This window comes from Thamnophis sirtalis, unplaced genomic scaffold, assembly GCF_051295495.1.
Source record: "Thamnophis sirtalis isolate CommonGarterSnake01/CBP01778 unplaced genomic scaffold, rThaSir2_p1.2 scaffold_5, whole genome shotgun sequence".
NCBI classification, from domain to species: Eukaryota; Metazoa; Chordata; class Lepidosauria; order Squamata; family Natricidae; genus Thamnophis; species Thamnophis sirtalis.
In genome coordinates this window covers 19101406-19126949 of record NW_028261385.1, presented here as the reverse complement: position 1 = coordinate 19126949, position 25544 = coordinate 19101406, and the positions used below count along the sequence as shown (strand labels likewise).

Here is a 25544-nt window from a genome sequence, read left to right as displayed (position 1 = left end):
AAGTATAACATATTGCAGAAAATTTTAGAAGATGCTTCCTTGTGTTCTCTGGTACTTACCTTAATTTATTTTCTACCCAGTTTTCTTTAGGGTGTGTGTGTTTGTGCGTGTGTGTTTGTGTGGTTAGATAGTCCTCGATTTACAACAGTTCACTTAGTGACCGTTTGAAGTTACAATGGCACTGAAAAAGTGACTTATGGCCATTTTTCACACTTATGACTGTCGCAGCACCCCCATGGTCATGTGATTTACAATTAGGATGCTTGACAACTGACTCTCATTTATGACAGTTGCAGTGTCCCATAGCCATGTGATCCCCTTTTGCGACCTTCTGACAAGCAAAGTCAATGAGGAAACCAGATTCGCTTAACAACTGCGTTACTAATTTAAGAACAGTGGTGAATCACTTAATAAAGGTGACGAGAAAAGTTGTAAAATGGGACAAAACTCACTTAACAACATTAATTTTTGGCTCAATTGTGGTTGTAAGTTGAGGACTACCTTTATTTAAGCACTTACATGTAGAAAAATGTAACCGTGATCTAATTACTATTTGCTACCACCATGAGCCGTGGTGGCGCAGTGGTTAGAATGCAGTACTGCAGGCTATTTTTGCTTACTGCTGGCTGCCAGCAGTTTTGGTAGTTTGATCCTGATTGGCTCAAGGTTGACTCAGCATTCCTTCCTTCCAAGGTTGGTAAAATGAGGACCCAGATTGTTGGGGGAAATATGCAGACTCTGCAAAACCGCTTAAAGAGGGCTGTAAAGCACTGTGAAGCGTTATATAAGTTTAAATGCTATTGCTTTTGCTACAAACCAGAAACCAAAGTTAGACAACTTATAATTGAGAAACAATCATTCTGAGTTTTTTTGCAAATATTGTGATTGTTTTATTTCTGAAGGAATACCACATTGTTAAGAAATCCACTCGTTCACTGAGTGCAGCACAGGTTGAGTACCCCTGGCGACTGACGCAGCCATCTATTATTTCCAACATTGTTCTGATGAAGGGGCAGGGCAAGGTAAGAATGAAGTAAAAAAAAAGACTTGAATATTGTGTGTCTGTCAAGGAAGTCTAGAACTCTAGAACTCTTTTGAGAACCCAAGTTACAGAGGGCTGTTCCAAAATCTATTTCAACAAAATAGATGCTATTCCAGAATTTAGAACCACAGTTGGTACAGTATGGGGGAGAGGGGGGAGTAATATCCACACCTCTTGAGAATATGAGGTCACTGATGGTAAAAGGGTTGGGGTCTTTATAAATACTGTATATCCCATTTAGGATTATTTTACACTGAAGAGCCCACTCTTTGTGATTAGAAATTTATCAGTGATGACAGCCGCTTTGGTTAGTGGTTAAAGCATCGGGCTAGAAAGCAGGAGACCATGGGTTCTGTTGTTGTTAGTCGTGAAGTCGTGTCCGACCCATCGTGACTCCATGGACAACATTTCTCCAGGCCTTCCTGTTCTCTACCAGCCTCTGGAGTCCATTTACGCTCATGCCGACTGCTTCGGTGACTCCATCCAGCCACCTCATTCTCTGTTGTCCCCTTCTTCTTTTGCCCTCCATCGTTCCCAGCATTAGGCTCTTCTCCAGTGAGTCCTTCCTTACCATTAAGTGGCCAAAGTATTTGAGTTTCACCTTCAGGATCTGGCCTTCCAAAGAGCAGTCAGGGTTGATCTCCTCTAGGACTGACCAATTTGATCGCTTTGCAGTCCAAGGGACTTGCAGGAGTCCTCTCCAGAACCATAGTTCAAATGCTTCAATTCTTTGGCGCTCAGCCTTCCTTATGGTCCAACTTTCACAGCCATACATTGCAACTGGGAAACCCAACCATGAGTTCTAGACTGACCTTAAGTGCAAAACCAGCTGAGTGATCTTAAGCTGGTCACTTTCTCTCCCTAGAAAGAAGGTAATGGCCAATGATTCTGAAAAAGAAAGACCTTGCCAAGAAAAGTTCAGGGACTTGTCTAGGCAGTCTCCAAGTATCGGACACAATTGAATGAAAGACGGGGGAAAAAAGCCTCACTAGCCCAAAATATGTCATTTTTAATGGTTGGCCAGCTGTTGCCCAGGCCATTCCTGGATAGGGATCATTTGGCCAAGGTGATTAATACTGCTAAACTGTCTTGTTGGATTATTGAGAATGTTCTACCGCGTTTTCCCAAAAATAAGACAAGGTCTTATTTTCTTTTGACCCCAGAGATAAGTGCTTGGCCTTATTTTTGTGGAGGTCTTATTATTTTTGAGGTGCAGGAGGTGGCGAGTGTGCTGTGTTGCAATATTTTCGGGCAGGGCTTATTTTCAGGGGAAGGCTTATTTTAGTGCATGCGCTCAAAAGCCTGATTGGGCTTATTATCCGGGGAGGTCTTATTTTGGGGGAAACTGGGTAATTGGGTTGCCTCTGAAGAAGTGTCAGGAAGTTCAGTGGAGAACTTGATTGCCAGCATTTAAACAGATTCAGTGAAGTTTGCCCACATAACTCTAATTTTAATTGGACATTTGCCTATTCATTTCAGGTCTCTTCCTCTTGCAGTCTGCCCACATCTTAAGATCTTTTGCCAAAGCTGTATTTCGGGCTCTCATTGAAAACAGCATGCAGACACTTCTGCTAGTTTTACAACTTAGCATTGTGTTGAGATACTATTATTCTCCCTTCCTTTTAAAACTTCTTTTTTCTTACTGAAACTAGTTTAGTTAGTTTAGTTTGCTCAATCGGATGCCTGTTTGTTGTGTTTTGGGAAGTTGTGGGGTCCCAAAGGTGCTTTTTCAAGTGGTTATTGGAATTTCTGGTCTTTCTTCGAAGACGTTTCGCTTCTCATCCAAGAAGCTTCTTCAGCTTAGCTTCAACAAGCAACAGAGCTGTAAAAGCTTCTTGGATGAGAAGCAAAACGTCTTCAAAGAAAGACCAGAAATCCCAATCGCCTCTTGAAAAAGCACCTTTGGACAGCCATAACCTGAATGACTGAGAATTTCCGAAGGCATACGTAGAAGTTATGGGGTATTTGCCTATGGATATTCTTATGGTGTATTTATTCCTCTTCCTCTGCTCTAATTTGTACCTATGTAGGGTCTTGGATTCAGCATTGTGGGGGGACAAGATTCCGCCAGGGGTCGTATGGGCATTTTTGTCAAGACAATTTTTCCAAATGGGGCTGCAGCAGCTGATGGCAGGTTAAAAGAAGGTATGTTTGCAAAAAAAAAACACCAAAAAAACCCAGCCAGATTTCTGTTAGCCCAACGACTTGTCTAAATTAACCATTTTCCAAGCCATTTAATGAAAAGAAGGACTAGGGGAGACATGATAGCAGTATTCCGATATCTCAGGGGTTGCAACAAAGAAGAGGGAGTCAAACTATTCTCCAAAGCATCTGAGGGCAGAACAATGGGTGGAAACTAATCAAGGAGAGAAGCAACTTAGAACTGAGGAGAAATTTCCTGACAGTTAGAACAATTACTCATTGGAACAACTTGCCTCCAGAAGTTGTGAATGCCCCAACACTGGAAGTTTTAAAGAAGATGTTGGATAACCCTTTGTCTGAAGTGGTGTAGGGTTTTCTGCCTAACAACTCTGTTATTCTATTCTTATAATGCAAACCATATCCAGAAGCCATAGTTTGTGCTGTACCACATTTGGTGACAAACAGTTCTTCACCCAAGATCCAGACGGGTGGAAACTGTAATCCAGCCTCCCATTCCTACCCTTAAACCATTCTGAATCCTGAAATTGGATGAGATTTCATCCAACAAAGTTCAGCTGTTCTGCTTATTGTTCATGTATTGTGAGCTGTTCATCCCTGCAAATTCTTTTTTTTTTGCTACCATTAATAAATAAGAATGACTGCTAAGCATTTTTCCCACTTGCTAGGCTTCCAAAATTCCAAATACACAAGGTAACTAAACTACAAAATGCTTCCGGATTTGTACAGTCTAATGAAAATTCCAGGTCAAAAGTAACGTGTCACTTTTAAAATTTTAATTTCTCCGAGCATAGAAAGAGATAAAACATCTTGTAATATAATAATATTAGAAGAGCTAGAATGCCTTTTATTTCTAAAAAAACAGCATTTCATCCTATCTAAATGCTCTTATTGCATTTTGCTTTGGCTTTCCAGGAGATGAACTTCTGGAAGTTAATGGAGAATCATTACAAGGACTGACTCATCAGGAAGCAATTCAAACCTTCAAAGTAGGTAGATTCACTGTCCTTCAAAACTCTCAAAAGTTCAGAACCAACCTGATTTTGTTATATGGGAAAAAATAGAAATTATGGTACAACACATCTGGATGGTATATCCAGGTGGGGAAAAGGTTTTTTTATTTTTTATACTAGCTGATAACCTGGTGCTGCCCGGGTATTTATTTATCCCAACCCTCCTTCCATGAATGTTGCAGCAATGTCTAATGTTGGATTTTTCCCCTTGTGGAGTACTGTGAAGCCATTACCATGGCAACTCCACAGCGCTGTACAGTAGAAGCCGTTTTAAGGCAGTACGGTAGAAACCAATTTAAGGCACAACAGGCTGTATCTTAACAGAACGCACACCCCGAGGGACGTAGGGGTGTCTTACCCACACAGTATTTGTGTCCAGACGGTAAGTAATCTGTGTACCAAGTTTGGTTGAAGTTGCTCAAGGCATTCCAGAGTTATGCTGGAATACACACACACATGCACACACACACACACACACAGAGCCATTTAGATAGATAGATAGATAGATAGATAGATAGATAGATAGATAGATAGATGGATGGATGGATGGATGGATGGATGGATGGATGGATGGATGGATGGATGGATGGATGGATGGATGGACGGATGGACGGATGGACGGATGGACGGATGGACGGATGGACGGATGGAAGGAAGGAAGGAAGGAAGGAAGGAAGGAAGGAAGGAAGGAAGGAAGGAAGGAAGGAAGGAATTATGGGAATAGATAGAGATTTGTTTTGTCTTAAAAACAAATTGCCACATGATTGAGTGATGGGGAAAGATGGGTTCAGAAAAGTTATTTGTTCCAGCATCTTTTTTGGAGTTGTTTTTTATGGGTCCTAGACAAAGCAGGAAATTATCCTGGAAAATAATTTGCATTGTCATCTACATTTTCTACAACCATAAAAGGTATCTTAGGCAAGGTTGGTAAAAAATATTCCTTAGGTAAAGGAATATGTTCATAAGATAGTACAAGTAATTCTTGATTTACAACAGTTTATTTACTGATGGTTCAAAGTTACAATGGCATCGGGGGGGAAAATGACATGACTGTTTTTCACACTTACACCATTTCAGTAACCCCATGGTCACGTGATCAAAATTCAGATGATTGGCAATGAACTTGCAGGGTTCCAGGATCACGTTATCACCTTTTGTGAGCTTCTGACAAGCAAAGTCAATGGGGAAGCCAGATTCTCTTAACAACAATGTTACTAACTTAACAATTGCAGCGATTCACTTAACAGCTGTGGCACAAAGGGTCGTAGAATGATGCAAAATTCACTTAATAAATGTTAGCAACAAAAATGTTGGGCTCAATCGTGGTCATAAGTCGAGGACTACCTGCACACACATAGGCAACAGAACTTCTAAATCAAATTGTACAGAATGATCCACTGTACTGATCAATTCCCACCATACTGTGTTTTTTATTCAAGAGCAGGTGTTCCACTTAATGATTCCAGAAACGTTACAAGTTCTAGAGGTGTAATTTATGTCTTAGTTTTTGAGACAAAGGAAGAGTGGCGATACTATAAACCTAACAACTCTGTTGCTTTTGTAGCAACTGAAGAAAGGTGTGGTGACTCTCACAGTGCGAACCAGACTTCGCAGCCCAAGCCTTACGCCATGCCCAACTCCCATATTACTGAGCCGGTCCAGTTCTCCAAGCTCCAATGCCAGTGGAGGTGCCTCATTTCCCAGTGGTGAAGATGGAGATGCTTCCTCTTCTAGTCGTAAAGGACCTGGACCAAAGGACAGAATCGTCATGGAAGTCACTCTAAATAAAGGTTTGAGAAAATGCGACTATTTTTGTTCTGGTGAAAATAATCATGGCCCAAAGTGCTTTGGCAAGGCAGCGAAAACATCCTAAGGAAGATTTTAGAAAGGGCGGGGGATAAAAACAATAATAAGATTTTAATAAGTGTTGGACTCCTTTTCCTGTAAATCTGAGCTGGGATGGTTAGTGATCAAATTGTTTGTCTGGCGTGTCTAGAAGGAACCGAGATGGTGGGAAAGGCTTTGGGGGCAGGTAATGGAAACTACGCTATAAAAGCAAATTGGTTTTGTTGAAATTGCATTGAAATTTGTGGATGGGAAACTTCCAACATTACATGTAAAAAAATAATAATAATCACATGCTGTCTTCTGGCTGGCCCCATGCAAAATATTAAAATAGTCACATAGAAACTGATAATATACCAAGAACTCTGCATGAGTAGATTTAACACACCACTGGAAGTATTTGTCTAACCACACTGAAATGAAACACATGGGACTTCTTCCTGTTGGGTAGGATAGAAGCCAATTCAAGAAATCTTTGTGACACCAAGGCGAATTGTGGTAGTCCACTTATTCGGTATGGAGTTATGTTTGGCACTGAAGATCTTTTACAACAGGGTTCCCCAACCCCTCCAGTCCGTGGACCAGCATTGGTCAGCGACATGCCAGCAATCGGGCAGGGAAACACCATCCATGGGATGCAGAGAGTACACAAAACCATGGGACTTCCTGTCCGTGGGAAAACCTTTCTCCACAGAACTGGTCTCTGGTGCCCCAAAGGCTGTTGTTTTATAAGGCCTGTGGTGTCATTCCTGAGGTGGAAGCCCTAAAAATGTAAAGCCTCCTTCAAGTTGAACTTGATGCTTTGTGATTTTATGGACAGATCCATGCAGTGTTATGAATATGGCTTGCCTTTGCTTTTTGCAGAATGGTTTCTTCCCCAACCCACCCCAAATTTTGCTAGGTTTTTCTTGTTGGCTCTAATCCAAGGATTTACCATGTCCACGTTTTTTATAAACTATCTAGTCATGGAATAAATTGCCACTGACGTTGAAAACCATCCTCCCCATCATTAGAGTTGAAAAGGAGGCTCGGAGCATATTTATTTAAAAAGGCACAGATGTCCTTGAGTTTTCCTGGTAATGTTCCAGGAGTGGTTTGCCTCCTGGGAATTTTTATTTTGACTTCCCAGAATAGCCTAGAAAAGATGAACCATGGCTGAAGCCATGTTTATTTCCACAGGGGTTTTTGATGGTTTTTATTTAACTGGGTGTTGTTTTTTTTAATTTCTCCTTCTAAATCTGGAATCATTAGGGGAATAGGTGACATGTAGGTTCAAAAGTTTTGAGGGATAAAAAGCACGAGAGATGTAACAGAGGGGGAAGGACAGGGACAGGAAAAAAATACCCTTTAACAGCTACTTTCTTGGATCAGCTGGATTTCAACCAGTGGCGGGATCCTGCCAGTTTAACAACTGGTTCGGTGATCATGTGCTGCGTGACTGTGTGTGTGTGCACACTTTTATAAAAACTTATCTTGAATGTTGAATGTTGAATGTTGATTTTACTTATATGCTGCCCTTTTCCCCCGAAGGGGACTCAGGGCGGCTCACAACTCAAACCAGGGAAAGGGGGATACAGACAAAATTAAAAAACGACACAAAACAATGCATGGTTTAAAACACACAATAGTCATACCATTTGAGATGGGGGCAACGGTTCTTTAGCCCCAGGCCTGTCGGAACAGCCAGGTTTTAAGGGCTTTGCGGAAGGCCTGGAGGGTGGTGAGGGTGGTAATCTCCACGGGGAGTTCATTCCAGAGGGTCGGAGCAGCCACAGAGAAGGCTCTCCTCCGGGTAGTCGCCAGTCAACACTGGCCGGCGGATGGAATTCGGAGAAGGCCTAATCTGTGGGATCTAATCGGTCTAGTGGAGGTAATTGGCAGCAGGCGGTCTCTCAAGTACAATCTTCCACATTACTTCTTGGGGAGTAACACAGCTGGGGCACAGCAATCCACTTTGCCATGCTAATCAGCTGAGAGGATATAGGTAAGTAAAGCGCAAAAGTGAGCAGGCGGGCCAACCTGATTGTCGGAGCGAACCGGTTCGTTCTCAGCTGATTGTCGGAGCTATCAGTTCGGCCAAACCAGTCCGAACCGCCTGAATCCCACCCCTGATTTCAACCCTCTTCCATCCCTGGAAGCTGAAAAGGCCAACAATCTACAAGTAGTACTTGACTTTAAAAAGTTCATTTAGCAACTGTTGAAGTTACAATGGCACTGAAAAAAGGGACTTATGTCCGTTTTTCACACTTACGACTATTGCAGCATCCCCACGGTCATGTGACCAAAATTCAGATATTTGGTGACTGACTCATATTTATGACGGATGCCATGTCCCAGGTTCATGTGTGATCCCCTTTTGCGACACTTAACAACCGCGTTACTAACTTAACAAATGCAGGGATCCGCTTAATAACTGTGTCAGGAAAGGTCGTAAAATGGGACAAAACTCATTTAACAACCTTCTCAGCAGCAGAAATTTTGGGCTCAGTTGTGGTCATGGCGAGAACTAGTTGTATTCATTTTATGACAAATAATTTTAAATGGATCATAATGGGGTAACAGAGAGAGGCAGGAAAGATGGCTGCTTCTGCTAAAATGAAGTGCCTGCTCCTTAAAATCATTTCAGAATTGCTTCCATATCCTTCCCAGATTTAGAAGAATTTTATGGTATTTATCTTGCTTGGAGTTTCCTATCTTATAATTGATTTTCAACCTGTTCCCTTCTTCTCTGCCCCCTGCCCTGAGTCCTTCCCATGGGCTCCTATGCCTTTCAAGTCTTTCAAATGTCATTAACCAAAATGTTATATTTTTACTAATGTTGTGACTTGTGGAGGGAAAGGTGCTCTGATTAAAAACAATGGAAAGAACAAATCAGATTAATAAACAAGCGTTGAGTAGAAAATCAGGTTAAATCTGTTTTAAATTTATAATACATAATCCTTTCCAGCTTTTGCAAAGAATTTTTTACTGGAAGAATTTACAGTTAGACCCTGGAAAGATATTTCATCATGATTTCGAGCCTGAGGAATAAGAAGGGTACATTTCATATAGGGAATAAACAAGGAAAGTGTTTGTAATGGCTTCTTTTATTACATTTGGCTCTTGGGCATAAGCACTTTTGGAGTGGAGAGATGTCAAGAATCACCACAGAATCAAATGTTTCTATGACTTTGTTTCACTTTCTATCAGCTTTCATCAAGATATCTTGATCTGAGGGATGTGGGGGAAGAATCAAAGCCAAATGAAGAAAATACAGCAACTGAGAGGGGCACAGTCTTCTCATTTAAACTAGGCTGGCTCAGGAATTCTGGGAGTTGAAGTCCACAAGTCATAAAGGGGCTATAGGTCTCCACCTCTGCTTTAAAGTCAGACTTAGTAGAAGGAGGAAACGTCCCCTCATCCACCCTGGCTCATTGCAAAGGCTTTTAGTAGCCATTTCAAGATCTATGGATGAACAGAATGGAATGGAAATATGGAATGGAATAGAATGGAATGGAATGGAATAGAATAGAATAGAAATATGGAATGCAATGGAATAGAATAGAATAGAATAGAAAAGAAATATGGAATGGAATAGAATACCGTAGAATAAAAATATGGAATGCAATGGAATAGAATAGAATAGAATTATGGAATGGAATGGAATGGAAATATGGAATGGAATGGAAATACGGAATGGAATGGAATGGAATAGAACAGAATGGAAATATGGAATGGAATGGAATAGAATAGAAATATGGAATGGAATAGAATAGAACAGAATAGAAATATGGAATGGAATAGAATAGAAATATGGAATGGAATAGAAATATGGCATGGAATAGAATAGAATAGAAATATGGAATGGAATAAAATAGAATAGAAATATGGAATGGAATAGAACAGAATAGAAATATGGAATGGAGTGGAATAAAATAGAAATATGGAATGGAATAGAAGTATGGAATGGAATAGAATAGAATAGAAATATGGAATGGAATGGAATAGAATAGAAATATGGAATGGAATAGAAATATGGCATGGAATAGAATAGAATAGAAATATGGAATGGAATGGAATAGAATAGAAAAGAAAAGAATGGAACAGAATAGCTTTATTGTCACTTTGTACACTAATCAACATCCATTAAAATGAAATTACGTTGCCTACAGCTCTCAAAGGGTCTCCACCTCTAATGTAAACATAAACATGACAAGCTAAACAAACAAACAAATAAATACAAAATTATACATGTACTCACATATATTATATGACATGGAGAAACAACACAGTTTAGTTTGGATATATACATGTAAATGGCAAGAGAAACAAATCTTCCGAGATTTCCAGATGGATGGCATAGGGAACAAAGCTGTTACAAAATCTGATAGTCCTGCCAGAAATACTTCGAAACCTCCCCCCAGAGGGGAGCAACAGTAACAGACCATAAAGTGGGTGTGTGGGGTCTCTAACAATGATTTGAGCACTAAGTACATAGTGCTTATAAGCAGTACCCTGAATGAGAGGAAGCGAGCTTCCTATAATCTTCTCAGTTGTCCTTATCACTCTCTGTATGGACTTTCTATGTGAGGCACTGCTACCACCAAACCAAACAGTGATGCAGTTTATTAAAATGCTCTCAATTGTGCCTCTGTAAAAAGCGGCCAGGATAGAAAGGTTTCTAACAAAGAACAATTCTTAAGAAGTATTTTATGCCTTGTGACTGTGTCAGTGAACAATAAGTTACACTATTCTTGTTTTTATTTCATCACAGAACCCGGGGTTGGCTTGGGCATTGGTGCTTGTTGCCTCACCTTGGAGAACAGCCTTCCGGGTATATATATTCACAGCTTGGCTCCAGGATCTGTGGCTAAAATGGATGGAAGATTAAGGTTAGTCCTGAACTGTTTTCTTAAAGGCCCACATATATTATATGACATGGAGAAACAACACAGTTTAGTTTGGATATATACATCATTCATTCGGTCATTCAATTTAGAGGTCACCCAGCTCCACAGGACTCTGAGTAGCTTATGATATGAAAAGCAGAGAACAGTAAGGCACCAGGAACAAAGATTATACAGTATACATCCAAAAGATACTACATCAGTTAAAATTCTGCTGGCACCTGCATTATTGTTTTCAGTGCAATGTCATTTTATGATAACTGCAAATGGGGCATACCTTGGACTTCCCCTCCCTGCCTCACCTGCACAGCCATGGCATCAGTGGCAGATACCAGAGCAACAGCCAGCAGGGCAAACCTGCTCCCATTATTCTGAGTGAGAGCTCCCTGCTGTAATAGGGTCAATAGGCATGAGGTATCTTCTCTTATGCCTAGGAGCGCAACATGATCTTCTCCCTACCTATTAGCTGTGACTTCCTTTTTAAAACTCTTTATCTGGCAGGGTGTAGAGACTATGGAAGATGCTCTTGAGGAGATATGCAAGAACTGTCACCTAAGCCAAAGGAGCTGAAACATAGTTTAAGTTCAGAACTATGAGATGGGGAGGGTGGGATGACCTAATGATTAAGATGCTGGGCTTGTCGACTGGAAGGTCAGCAGTTTGAGACCCAAGCACCACATTCTTGCCCATTCTTGCCCCAGTTCCTGCCTCACCTAGCGATTTGAAAGCATGCAAGGGAAAGTAGATAGGTACCACTATGGTGAGAAAGTAACAGTGTTCCATGCATCTGGGTAAATAGTCATGCAGACTGTGCTTGTTCCCTTGGCTAGGAAAAAGAGATAAACGCTGGCTGGACAGGGAAAACCTTTACATTTACTATGAGATATGGTTTGGAAATATTTCAGGTAGATGCCTTCCTTATTATAAGACAGAGAAGGAGATATAGTACAGTTGTAATTGTAGCTTCCTGGAATTGATTTCCTCATCTGGTCTACCTGTGGGGCTATCACAGTGGGAAGGGTTTGCAGTGAGATTCCTTTTATGCTCAAAAAAGCCACTGGAAACCCAGTTCATGTTTCTGAACCCTTAGGAAGTGCACTTCTTATAGTTTATGGTAATCCAAGACCCAGTGTGCTTGGCCCTGACTGAGATCTCATGGTAGTTCTGGATTATCTCAAGACATTTCATTTTTTTTTTCTTTAGGCTTTGTTTTGTGTCACATTAAGACACAAGATGGTCACGACTTGTCGCTGGAAGCCTAGTGGCATTAATTATTATTTCAGATAGTTCTTGCTTAAAAACAGTAATTGGGACTGGAAACTCTGTTGGGAAGCAATACAGTCATAAGTAAAAAAACAACAACACCATATGATTGCATCATTTAGTGGCAAATGTTCGGGTTGCTGTCGTTAAGCAAGGATCGTGAGGACCTCACTTGACCATGACTTGTGACTTTTTAACTGCTCCCCTGTTGCTTTGCCTTGTGGGAATCTGGAGGGTAAGTCGCAAATCACAATCATGTGACTGCAAAGATGCTGCACCAGCTGTAATTATGAGGACTGGTTCAGAGGTGGGTTGCTCCCGGTTTGGCCCAGTTCGGCTGAACCGGTAGGGATAATCTGGCCTGGGTTGCATAACCAGGCTGCCCCCCCTCCCCCCGAACCGATTCCCTGGTCTTCATTGGCATTGCTGCATCTTGTTTATTAGCTTTTAATGGTCTTTGTGCATGCGCACAACCATTTACGGTGAACTGCGCATTCACAAGCAATGTGTGGCTGGTGCACGTGCGCATGAGTGAACTAGTACCGGTGCGCATGAGTGAACCAGTACAGGTTCGCATAGGAACTCACCCCTAGACTGGTTCTAACTACCATTTGTTCAGCACTTCCATAAATTGGAATGATCACTGAATAAATGGTAATTAAACGAGGATTAGCTATATTATTAATTTAAGAGGGAGATTGGGAGCCACATCCAAAGTTTTGTAAACTTCTTTCTGACCTTGGAACCACTGTTTCTATGCCCCTAAATCAAACACTTGCTTTATAGCCCTATGGAATTAAGTGGGTTACTTAACCTCGGAAGGGTTTTAGACTTAGATGTATATCACTTCAGGTCAGATTCATTAATTCAGGTCACATTCAAGTCTTTAATATCTACATAAAGGTTCAGAAATTAAATAGAGTTAAAAGAGAACCAAAGGAGAAAGGGAGATAAGGAAGAATTGAACTAATTTGGAAGCAGGAGAGAGCTGATTGCTCTCTCAGACAGCATCAGCCTATGAAGCAACTAAATCAACCTATTTCACAACTAGAAAAGTAATTTCACAGCTCCAATGATTCCTAGCTAGTTATGCAATTTTTAGAGTTTCTGCTCCAATTTTAAAGGATTTTGGCTTGTAGCTTAGCTGGCTATTAGAAAAGCCCATCTAAGAGGGAATTCTTTTGCTTCTGATTAGATCTTTAGAATTTAGTTTCTTTTTAAAAATTGACTGAATTAGCAGAGATGGCGAAACTAACTGGTTTAATTAGAGACAATGGACTAGACAGCTTTATAAAAGACTGGAAGCTGCTTATGGACTTTCTACATGTTAAATAGGACAGCAGAGGGATTTGAAGACTGTTGTAATGTTGACTGTTGTTTATACATATATATCAATATCTATCTGTCTGTCTGTCTATCAACCTACCTATCTACATACCTACCTATCTACAAATTAGATGTTGGGTCAGGGATGAAATCAATTTACCTTCGCTACCGGTTCGCAAATGTGAATCTGAGTATCAAAAATGGGATGCGATGACGTGGCCAGGTGGGCGGAGCCTCCTGCCGCCACTGCTACCGGTTCACCTGAATCGCGTAGAACCGGATGAATTGCATCACTGTGTTGGGTCAATTTGATTATTAAATAAAGATCTCATCTGGAACTTTGTTTATATAATATAGTATTCTTGTTAAATAAGGATGAAAGCTTAAAACTATTTGTACACCCGTTCTGTAAGGGGAGGATATTTTATTTAATTATCTTATCTTATTTAAGCAATATTTAAGGGGTGGATTTTTTAAATATTTAATGTTAAACTTATTTGATATTTGGATCATTCTTTCCCTTTTTTGTACAATTTTTTTCTTTGTTGTTGTTGTTGTTGTTAGTGTTGAATGTGATGTTTTCCTGTTTTGCATTTTGGATTTATAGTAAATGTTTTATGTCTGAACTTTTTGTGGTGAGATGGCTTCTTCTTCCCTCTGAGAAACGGCACCATTAAAGCTGATGTCTGTCTTTCTTTAGCCGTGGGGATCAGATCCTGGAAGCAGATTCAGTCAGTTTGCGTCATGCAGCGCTGAGTGAAGCTTACGCCATCTTGAGTGAATGTGGACCCGGCCCGGTTAGCCTTATTGTTAGCCGACATCCGAACCCAAAGGTATGAAGCAGAATGGAAGATATTCAGTTTTTCTCTGCAGCATTTCCCCCTGAGCCTTGCACAATGGTTTTATGTGTGAAAAAGTATATTAGAACAAAAAGACACATGTGCATCTTTAGCTGAATTCCTAACAATTCCAGCTCACAGGCTTGTTTCTCAGCAAAGTGCCTGATGAATCCAGTTTTAAAAAAACCCAGCAGAGTGGATATTACAGATTAGTACAGGATTGCCCAATTTGGCACACACCTGAATGGATCAACCCCCTTAACACTCTGATAGCATGGCCAAAACCAGAGGTGGGCTTTAAAAATTTCAGCAACGGGTTCTCTGCCCGGCTGCTGGGTGGGCGTGGCCATTAGTGGGTATGGCCTAGTCGGCCTCCTGCACCACGGCATGGGGGGGGTGCATTTTCACCTTTCCCATGCTCTGGAGGCTTTCCTTGAGCATCTGGGTGGGTGAAAACTGCCTCCCCCGGCCTATGGAGGCTGGAAACGGGCCCATTTCTGGCCTTCCAGAACTTCTGAGAGCCCCATTTCTTCCCCCTCCCTGAGCCTCCACAGGGGCCCTATGCTTACCTCACATCCAAAATGGTCCATGTGGGAGGGGAGAGGCGGGAGGGGCATAACGTTCTCCTGAACCCGGGCAAACCCGTAGCATCCCACCCCTGGCCAAAACCCGCTGTGGCTGAAGTTGTGATACTTGACATCCAAGACACCCAGAAAACCTGGGTTAATATATTTTATTTTTTTCTCACAATCTAGAAATATACATATTAGGCATTTTCAGGCCCTGAGAAGCCTGATCACTGTAAAATCTCAGGGAGTAACTACTTTACTCTGTTTTATACTTTTTAACATTTTTGTTCTTTGTTGTGTATATAGTTTACACCACTCATTTTATGATTTATTCTGGTCCCCTAAGGCAGAAGCAGGTAACTTATATGCTCTTTATATACCTCAGACTAAGACTTCTGTAAGGGACGTGGTGGCTAAGACGCTGAACTTGTCGATCAGAAAGGTCAGCAGTTCGGCGGTTTGAATCCCTAGTGCCACATAACAGAGTGAGCTCCCGTTACTTGTCCCAGCTTCTGTCAACCTAGCTGTTTGAAAGCACGTAAAAATGCAAGTAGAAAAATAGGGGCCACCTTGGGGGGAAGGGAGCAGCATTCCGTGTACCTTCAGTGTTTAGTCATGCTGGCCACATGACCACGGAGACGTCTTCGGACAGCGCTAGCTCTCCGGCTTTGAAACGGAGATGAGCACTGCCCCCTAGAGTCAGGAACGACTAGCACATGGCTTGTTCAGGTTGAGCAAAACTTGGATTAAAAAAAATCTGATTTGGTATTGTGTGAATGTAGTTATAAAGCAAACCTAGTTTGCCCATTTATTCAGTACAGGGGAGAGGGGAAGCTTCTATCCACCCTCGTAGTATTTATATCAGGGGTCTCCAACCTTGGCAACTTTAAGACTTGTGGACTTCAATTTCCAGAATTCCTCAGCCAGCTGGCTGAGGAATTCTGGGAGTTGAAGTCCACGACTTAAAGTTGCCAAGGTTGGAGACTCCTAATTTATATGGCTCATTCTGTTCAATGATTTCTACCTTTGATGTTTTACATCAAACATGAAGATACTTTTTCTATAGAAGATCATAAGAAAAATAGATATTTTAATATAAGCACATATTTTTTTAAAAAAAAAACTAAATACAAAGATCACACATTAATTGAGCGGTGCCTGGGCTCCTCTTCATACCTTTAAAGGAATTTTGAAAGGAAATTCATGTCAGCCTGATTTCCAAAGCACACCCTGCTAATAATAAGTAAAGATTTGAATGTTTTAGTTTGTCCTATTTTTTTTTAGCAATTACTTTTTACTATTTTGCACTTTGTGATTGTTCTACTTTGTATATATAAAATTCTATCTCTTCGTTGTTCCTTTATTAAGTTTGGCATGTTGTTCTTACTCTCCCTTTCCATTTCATTTTTATAGACAATTTCATGGACACAAACTCCCCTTTTTAAAATATACATATTTTTATAGCTAATCTACATTCCATCAGACAGAATTGTTTTTGTTCCCAGATTACCTGGTATTTTTCTTTTTTAAGTATTTCCAAAACCAATTCCACAGAATAAATTTTTCTTTCTTTGTTTTTTGAGTAAATGTGGCTCTGAAAGCTGATTTAAGCTACTAAATTTGCTTTGGAAAGCATACAGTTCCTTTCAGTTGTAGGAGTGTGCCTTGAGTGTTGAGTTACACCAAGTCAAACAAAAAGGATAGGTTCTACATATACAACCCTTTCCTTTGCAGTTGCCACCTTTAAATCAAAATGCTGCGGATGGTTTGTTGGAGACTAAAGAATCCCACCTCGGTTTTTTAAAAGTAGCTGTGCTAGGAAAAGGAAACTATAACAACAAATGTGATCTTTGCAGATAGATTCAATTAGAATTCCATAGATTTGTAAGATATTTTAGGAATCCGCTAACCCAGCTACCTTCTTAGCACAGAATCCATTAGAATATCTCTAATAACAGAATTTTATATGTACATGAATTTCATTCTGACTTGGAGACAGTTACCATCTAGAGCAGTGGTTCCCAACCTTTTTTTGGCCATGCCCCACCTAAGCATCTCTAAAACCCTGATGCCCCTCCCCCATGACATATATTTTTTACTTTACTCAAAAAGTGAAATCTACTCACCCAGAGGAAGCCTAAAAGGCCATTAACTTGGTTTAAACAAAGTTCAAATTGCTCCCATTAAAAAGCAAATTGCCCTCCTGTGGGGCCTGCCCCCCCCCCCTGTTGGGAGCCACTGATCTAGAGAGAGCCAACCAAGAACTAAAGAGAAATTTCCTGGCAATTAGAACAATTAATCAGTGGAATGACTTGCCTTCAGAAGTTGTAAATGCTCCAACACTGGAAGTGTTTAAGAAGAAATTGGGCAACCATTTGTCTGAAATGGTGCAGGGTTTCCTGCCAGAGAAGGGGATTGGACTAGACAACCTCCAAGGTCCCTTCCAACTGTGTTATTCTGTTACTTCTGTAGGAAGTTATCACCCAGCCCTCTCCCAGAAAAATGAAATATCCTAGGAAATATTAAAAAGGCAGAATAAATTTCCCTGGATGTGAAAAGGAAGAAACATGTTTGAAAGACAGAGTAGCTCCCTGCAGCTTCCTGCCCATCCTCCTGTCAATGCGCCATTAAGATGCCCAAGCAAATCCCTTTAAATAATAAAGAGTTCTCCCCTTCAGCTCCAGGGGGATGGGATTAAGGCATGATAATATTGACCCTTTACCCATCTCCCCACATGGCATCTGAGAACTGAACCAAATCTCGATTCAAAATGCAGCCTAGAGAGTTGCCCATGCATGGTCCCATGGGAGTCTGACAACCAATCAGAATACAAGCTCAAGATCAAAGGCCAGAGAGGGCGTAAGACCAGGGACTTTCAGCATCTCAGCCTCCCTTTTCTCCTTCTCCACCAACATTGAAGCATGTGATCCCCCTTTTCTGTTCAGGACTCAAGCCATGTGGTCCTGTCCACCAATAAACCATCTTTCCAAGCAGCCTCCATGTCTCCAGTGTCTTTTTCCCCACTTGGAGCCGAACCCAGAAGGACATTTCTTCCAACACTTCCAGCAAAGGAGGGCACACTCCTTCATGGGCCAGTCTATATTCTATTGGCAGTTCATAGCGCCAGAAAATTCTCCTTGACATATACCCTTTCCTTGTAATTGTAACCTATTGGGTCAGGTTCAGCCTTTTGGGAGATTCAACATTAAATCCATTATTTCTTCTCTTTGAAAACTTTCAGATATTAGAGGACTAGAGGAGTCTGCAAAGAAGCCAGCTGGTGTGTGTGTGTGTGTGTGTGTGTGTGTGTGTGTGTGTGTGAGAGAGAGTGACAAAAGCAGTGTTGCACCTTGTGATGCAAGCTCCTCCCCCTTTGTACCTGCATTGTGATATCATATTCTGATACAACTAAGCATCAGATTCTGCAATTCCCTCCACAATAATCTTTTCTGCGGGTTGTATACCTCCAGATTCTTTAGCCATTCTTCATGATCTTTCCTTTTAAAGAATACACCAATTCTTCCCCGGTTTTACAAAGTTCCATATTATGCAGGTGTTCTTGTGTTTATCTACTGGGGATTTACTTACCCTCCTTCCTTCTCAAGGATCCAGACCTACTAACTCGCTAGAGAAGATCCGGGGAGGGAAAGGGCAAGGGGCTGAAGGAAAAAGATCCATTAGCAGCATCTGTTTTGATGGCAAACTTTGTGCATTTAGGAGACACATACAAGAGAAGATATATGATGGTTTTGGGGAGATAGTTGGAGGAGTTGCACGGAGTGATAGAATAGAATAACAGAATTGAAAGGGACCTTGGAGCAAGGGTGGGATTCTAGCAGTTCGGCCCGGTTTGGGTAGCTCCAAAGATCAGCTGAGAGTGAACAGGTTTGCCCGCCCATCCTGGGCTATACCTATCTACATTTCCTTGTTGTTTAGCCCAGCTAATAGGCGTGGCAGAATGGATTGCCGCACCTCAGCTGTTTTCCTGTGAACTGCCCATGCGCGCACAGGCGGCATCAGACATGTCAGGCACGCGCTCAACAAACCGGTTGTTAAACTGGTAGGATCCCACTGCTGCCTTGGAAGTCTTCTAGTCCAAGACTTCCAAAGCCCCTTCCAACTCTGTTAATTTGTTTTGATATTTTGATGCTGGGGAGCTAAGGCCAAATAAAAGCATGATATCCAGGAAAAGTTCCACGTATCACATTTAAATTTCTACACGTAAAAAGATGTAAATACTGTACTGCTAAAATGTGGCCTTTTGCTGCACCCTCAGCTATGCAAATTTAGAAAATGGGGAGGATAAAAGAACGGGTACATACCACAGTTTGTACGTCATTATTCAAATAGAGGCCATAATTAAATCCAACCCTCAGAACATGGAGACAATAACAACAAACAAAGACCACTGATTAATTTGATTATGTACCATCACGTTGGTGTCTAGCCTTAACAGAATGTCTTACAGAGACATTCTTTACGTCTACCAGTGGTGCAGCCATCCCACTGTAATTGCAAACAAAGGCCATACAATTAATAACATCAAATGAGTAAATGGTTTACAGAACTAATTGTTCTCGGAGCTGCTACATGTTTGAAGGTGCCCAACCCAAGATGTTCTTTGGTGTATTCATTTTTGTCTTCTAGTTCAGAGAGGAGGGTGGGGTTTCTTTTCTTTTTTTGCTCCAAATGCCACTCCATGTAGTGCTAGATTTCAAAATGTGGTTATTGGGAAGCTTTTACTTCAAAATCACGAAAAGGAAAGAAAAAAAAAAGAAAATCTATGTTACACAGCCTACATCAGCACTTTCAAATTTCTATTTTCCATGTTAAAAGAACGTACATGAACTCTGAAGTAATACATTTTGTTATTTCCTGAATATACCTTTAGATCCTTTTCCCCCCCAATTTAATAATAGGTTTCTGAACAGGAGATGGATGAAGCCATAACACGAACCACCCACAGAGAAAACAGGGACGTCCCTTCTCCTCATTCCTCAGGTATGCATCTGTTTCTGAAATTGCTTTAAGATTTGGCTCTTGATTTACAGTATAGATACATCCCTAGAAAGTTTGTTCTGCGCACATTTTGTGCAAAAGGATGTTACGTTTTATTTTCAATTAATTGGACAAATATGAAGAAATATCAGCTGGGGGAGCCAAAAAATAAATCAAGATGGTGGCCATAGCTATGCAATCATAGAATCATAGAGCTGGAATGGACCTCGGAGGTCTCCATCCCAGACAAATGGCTGCCCAATTTTTTCTTGAAGGCTTCCAGCAATGAAGCACCCACAACTGCAGGAGGAAAATTGTTCCATGGAAGCTATTTCTTTTATCTCTCTCCCTCTCTTTCTCCCCCTCTCTCTCCCCCTCCCTCTCCCTCCCTCTCTCTCTCTCTTCTTCTCCCACTCTCTCTCCCTCTCCCCCATCTCCCTCCCTCTCTCCCTCCCTCTCTCTCCCCCTCTCTTTCTCTCTCCTCCTCTCCCTCCCTCTCTCCCTCTCCCCATCCCCCCCTCTCTCTCCCTCCATCTCTCCTCCTCTCCCTCCCTCTCTCCCTCTCTCCTTCTCCCACTCTCTCACCCTCTCCCCCATTTCACTCTCTCTCCCCCTCCCTCTCTCTCCCCCCTCTCTCCCTCTCTTTCTCTCTCATCCTCTCCCTCTCTCTCCCTCCCTCTCTCTCCCTCTCTCTCCCCCTCCCTCTCTCCTCCTCTCCCCCCCTCTCCCTCTCCCCATCCCCCCTCTCTTCCTGTCCCTCCTCTCTCCTCCTCTCCCTCCCTCTCTCCCTCCCTCCCTCTCTTTCCCTTCTCTTTCCCTTCCTCTCTCCTCCTCTCCCTCCCTCCCTCTCCCCTGTCTCTCCCCCCTCCCCCTGCCTCCTCCATCTCTCCCTCTTCCCTCCCCCCCCTCTCTCACACACACACACAATGTGAAAAAAATCAGGGATCAGTTGTAAGGCTATAACTGCAGCTTCTGGATCTCTTAAATTCTACCTTAGCACAGGGCTATCTTCACGCATGGGCCTGATGGGCACTTGCCCCTTGGGTCCCACGAGCATAGGGGCCCCATACGAATCTGTGTATGTTAATCCTTCAATGCACCTTGTATCATATAAATACAGCAACATATTTATTACATATTTATTTGTTGGAAGTGCCAATAAAATAAATACATGTTTAATTTTATTGACCATTTACACTTTTATTCCTGTGAGTAGTTGTCGTAGGGGCCCCAATACACTGCTTTGCCCGGGGCCCATAATGCTGTTAAGATGGCCCTGGCCTTAGCACAACAGCTTTGTAAAATTGGCTCTTATTTACTCTTAAGTCTCTAAAACAACAGGAGGTTGTTTTAAAAACCTAGCAACCACCTTTTCCATATGTTATTATACTATAACCAATTTCATCTTTGCTGAAAAGGTGAACTGATTTATTAGTCCACAAATGTTTAGTGCCAACTTTTTCCCATTAAAATGCAGTGGAATGAAATAGAAAGCAATTCACATATCAGGGTTCAGCAAGGGATGATGAACTAATTAGGGGATATATGACTTTCTCCAGTCTGACAGCAGAGTGGTCCTTTAAGTGACGAGGAAGTGAACAGGGACAAAACTAAATCTGATTTAACTGACATTATATATGGCTACAAATTCTGGAAGACTTCTTTATATCATAATTTCCACCCCTGCTTTTTCTTTATTGATCTGCTTGTCAATTCCGAGGTTTGCGGGTCTTTTATTTCTCTTGCATATATTTGAACTTCTCCGTGGTTGATAAGGATAACAAAATAAAAAATAAAAACTAAATCCAGTTAACATGATAATTCCACATGGATTTCAGTAGCTCCCCCTTTTAATCACATTAAAAATGAAAAATTGTCACATGAAGATGAATCATTGATTACGGAGGCAACAGGTAATCCTGACATTTTAGATTGAGTGTCGCTGAACTAGGACAATATTCCTGTTTGCTAATATGAAGATCCAGTCAGGGTAGATCAAAGTCTCCTAAAACTAGATTGGCTCAAAATGACATATGGTGATTCTCCTTCTCTTCTTTCTCCTCCTCCTCTTTCTCCTTCTTCTCCTCTTTCTCTGTCTTGTTCTCTTCCTCCTCCTCCTCTTTCTTCTCTTTCTCCTCCTCCTTCTCCTTCTTCTCTTTCTCATTCTCCTCTTTCTCTTTCTGCTCCTCCTCATCCTCTTTCACCTTCCCTCTTTCTCCTCCTCTTTCTCCTCTTTCTGCTCCTCCTCCTCTTTCACCTTCTTCCCTCTTTCTCCTCTTTCTCCTTCTTCTCTTTCTCTTTCTGCTGCTCTTCCTCTTCCTCCTCCTCTTTCTTCTTCTCCTCTTTCTCTGTCTTGTTCTCTTCCTCCTCCTCCTCTTTCTTTTTTCTCTTTCTCCTTCTTCTTCTCTTTCTCCTTCTTCTTCTCTTTCTCTTTCTGCTCCTCCTCCTTCTCTTTCACCTTCTCTCTTTCTCCTCTTCCTCTTTCTCCTTCTTCTCTTTCTCTTTCTGCTGCTCCTCCTCTTCCTCCTCTTCCTCCTCCTGGTCCTCCTCCTCCTCTTTCTCCTGCTCCTCCTTCTCTTCCTCCTCCTCCTTCTCCTCCTCTCCTTCTCCTCCTCTTTTTCTTTCTCCTTCTCCTCCTTTTTCTCCTCCTCCTCCTCCTCCTCCTCCTCCTCCTCCCTCTTCCTCTTTTTCTACCTCTCCTCCTCTTCCTCCTCCTCCTGCAAAAAAGGAATTTTCCTCCAAATTCAACAGAAAACGCATCCTTTTCTTTTTATGCTGCATTTTAATGACACTTTTTATGCTGCACAATTGAGAAGCCTGCTCAGTTTGGACTCATCAAAGAGCAGTTCACTGGTATAGCAACAGAGCTGGCCGGCTGAAAGTAGCTGGAGGACTCCAGCTTTTCATGGCCAACACTGTCTCCTTCTATTCTTATTGCCAAGAGGGGAAAAGATGTGGTCAGTGCAGCAATAGGAAACAGAGCAACGGAATGTCTCATCCGTCTTTCGCTCTGGCTTCCCTTTGTTCTGTACTGTTGGCTCTGTTGACGGTGGCTGTCCTGGAGGAGAAAACTTTCTTTGGCTAGCCAGCATCGTCAGACTCTAGACTCTTTGGAGGAACTGATCCAGCACTGAAATACTCTTGGGTAGAGTTAGAATTCAAAGGGGCCTAATTTTCCTTCGGGTTTGAACAGCCATAAACTCACGCTGTGCTAGCTGTGATCTCTGTGCTACACTTTGCAAGTCAAACATCAGCCGAAGAAGCTTCTTGGATGAGAAGCGAAATGTCGTCAAAGAAAAATCAGAAAGTCCAGTTGCTTCTTGAAAAACAAAAAAAGCACCTTTGGGTCTCCGCAAGTCAGCGGAGAATTGTGTGGACGTTTCTAGAAAGACATTAAGAAGCTCGCCTTTCCTCCAGTGGGGGGATCCAAAGTTCTGTAGGCGTGGCTTGGTGGGCATGGCAGGGGAAGGATACTGCAAAATCCCCATTCCCTCCCGATCAGCTGGGACTTGGGAGGGAGAGAATAGATGTGGGCGGGGCCAGCCAGAGGTGGTGTTTGCCAGTTCTTCGAACTACTCAAAATTTCCACTACCGGTTCTCCAGAACTGGTCAGAAACTGCTGAATACCACCTCTGCTTCCCTCCCAAGTAAAGTCAAATGTGGAAAGCCTGTGGACCAGCGGTGAGATTCATTTACCTTCCCTATCGGTTTGCAAATGTGAGCATGCTCACATGCGCCCCGTCTGCGCATGCACACCACCCTCTGCGCCTGTGCAGTGCTTGTGCATTATATTGGGGGGGGGGGGGGCGGAGCCTGCCGCAGCCACCACTATCGGTGTGCCTGAACTGGACAGAACCTGCTGAATTCCATCTCTGCTGTGGATGTGCTATCTCACAAGCTAATGTCTTCTCTGTCGAACCCAATTGTTTTTTGAACAGGAAACCTGCCAAAAAGTCCATCTCCAAGCGTGAAGTCTAAACCGACTGAAGCCTCCTCGCCCTTGAGCTGGACAATGAAGCGTTTCTTGGAGCCAGCGAGTCGGGTAAACCTATTGAGATTCCACCGCAAAACTTTAAAGCAAGGGGGAGTTTCTGTGGCTTAGAAAAAGTTGGGACTTCCTTGCACGGACACACACATACATCCACGGGTGTCCATCAAGGCAAAGAAGGTCCTGTAATTCTTCTGTTTCTTGTCTTGTAGGTAGAGCAGGCAGGAGAACGGATGCAGTGGGGGGGGTGGCTTTTCTCATTGGTTGTATTGTCCCACTGGGGATTTCTTTTGTCAAAAGTCTCTTGCAGAGGTTACAATCTCACAAGAGGAAAGGACACATAGGAACACAACACCTGCCAGGAAGTTCCCATGCATGACAGAGCCAAATCCCTCTTCCTATTCGTAGCTTCAATACATCAAATAGTAAAGTCCCTGAAGGTCATCTTGCCTGTCTAAAAGTTTGCAGGCACGTTCCAGCAAATGCACAAGGTCCATTTTTATTTTTATTTTTGCAAAATGTATCTGGGTCAGAAACAGAGATTGTAGAGCCTGCGTTCTCATTCTTGCTCTCTGCCCTCGTTTTTTTTTAAAGCCTTCATGTGTTCAAGGAGAAGGCTGACAAAAGTTTTGAATTCCGTTGCCGAGCCAGACTTTTCTGCATTAAGGAGCAATCGTTTTTCACTTTGGTTTCCAGTCTTTTGTTGTTGTTTCATGCTGCTAATTAGAGTGAGTCTCTTTTTTCCTGGGATAATTAACCCATCTCCGGACTTTTAAAAAAATCTATTTTTTTCGTACTCTGACCAGTGTTTAATTGTTCGTTAAGGGCAATTGAATGATTTGGAAAACAAATCAAATGGTAGTAAAAAGAGTGGCAGAATCTTAAATCGGTGTTTCTGAATCTTGGCAAACTTTAAGATGTGCGGATGTCAATTCCCAGAATTCCCCAGTCAGCATGGAAAGAACCATTGATCTAGAGCCGTGATGGTGAACCAGGGGTGGGTTCCTGCCAGTTCTAACCTTTTCTATAGAAGAGGTTCCACGAATCTACCATGCCGTTTAGAACCGGTTCCAGCTCCCTCCCCCCGCCCATCTGCACATCATCAAGATGAAGAGTGAGAGGAGGAATCCTGGGAGTTGAAGTCCACAAGTCTTAAAGCTGTCAAGTTTGAACACCCCGGGTTTTTTTTCTAAAGGGTTAGTGGTACAAGGGCCTTGTAACTTGAAAGCTTTAAGACTTGCACCCTTCAATGCCAGAGTTCCTTAGCCAACATTTTGGTTGCTAAGCAAGAGCGTTGTTAAGTGAGTTTTACCACATTTTACAAGTTGGCCACTCCCACCTGGTCACATGGCCGGCAAGCCACTCCCACCTGGTCACATGGCTGGCAAGCCACTCCCACAAAGGCCACACCTACAGAAGAGGTTCTAAAATTTTTTGAAACCCACTACTGTGGTGAACTTATGGCATGTATGCGACAGGTGGCATGCAAAGCCCTTTCTGCGGGCATGCTAATCGCTGCCCAGGTCCACCATGCATGCTTCTGTGCCTCCCGCTGGCCAGCTGGTCTTTGGATCTCTGCTGTGCATGCATAGGGGTGGGGCACATGCAGGGGACG

The 25544-nt window shown here is 42.3% G+C and overlaps 1 protein-coding gene across 4 annotated transcripts in view; it reads left to right on the top strand.

Annotated features, from left to right (window-relative positions):
* The window catches only part of PDZD2 (PDZ domain containing 2), a 249938-nt gene that overhangs the window by 199214 nt on the left and 25180 nt on the right, over positions 1-25544 (top strand). For all 4 annotated transcript variants that reach the window (XM_087715376.1, XM_087715377.1, XM_087715378.1 and 1 more), the window contains exons 8-15: positions 903-1022; positions 3073-3187; positions 4118-4191; positions 5780-6005; positions 10814-10931; positions 14236-14368; positions 19863-19944; positions 23880-23983. In XM_087715376.1, coding sequence (XP_087571502.1) covers positions 903-1022; positions 3073-3187; positions 4118-4191; positions 5780-6005; positions 10814-10931; positions 14236-14368; positions 19863-19944; positions 23880-23983 — 972 coding nt within the window. The remainder of the gene's footprint in view (positions 1-902; positions 1023-3072; positions 3188-4117; positions 4192-5779; positions 6006-10813; positions 10932-14235; positions 14369-19862; positions 19945-23879; positions 23984-25544) is intronic.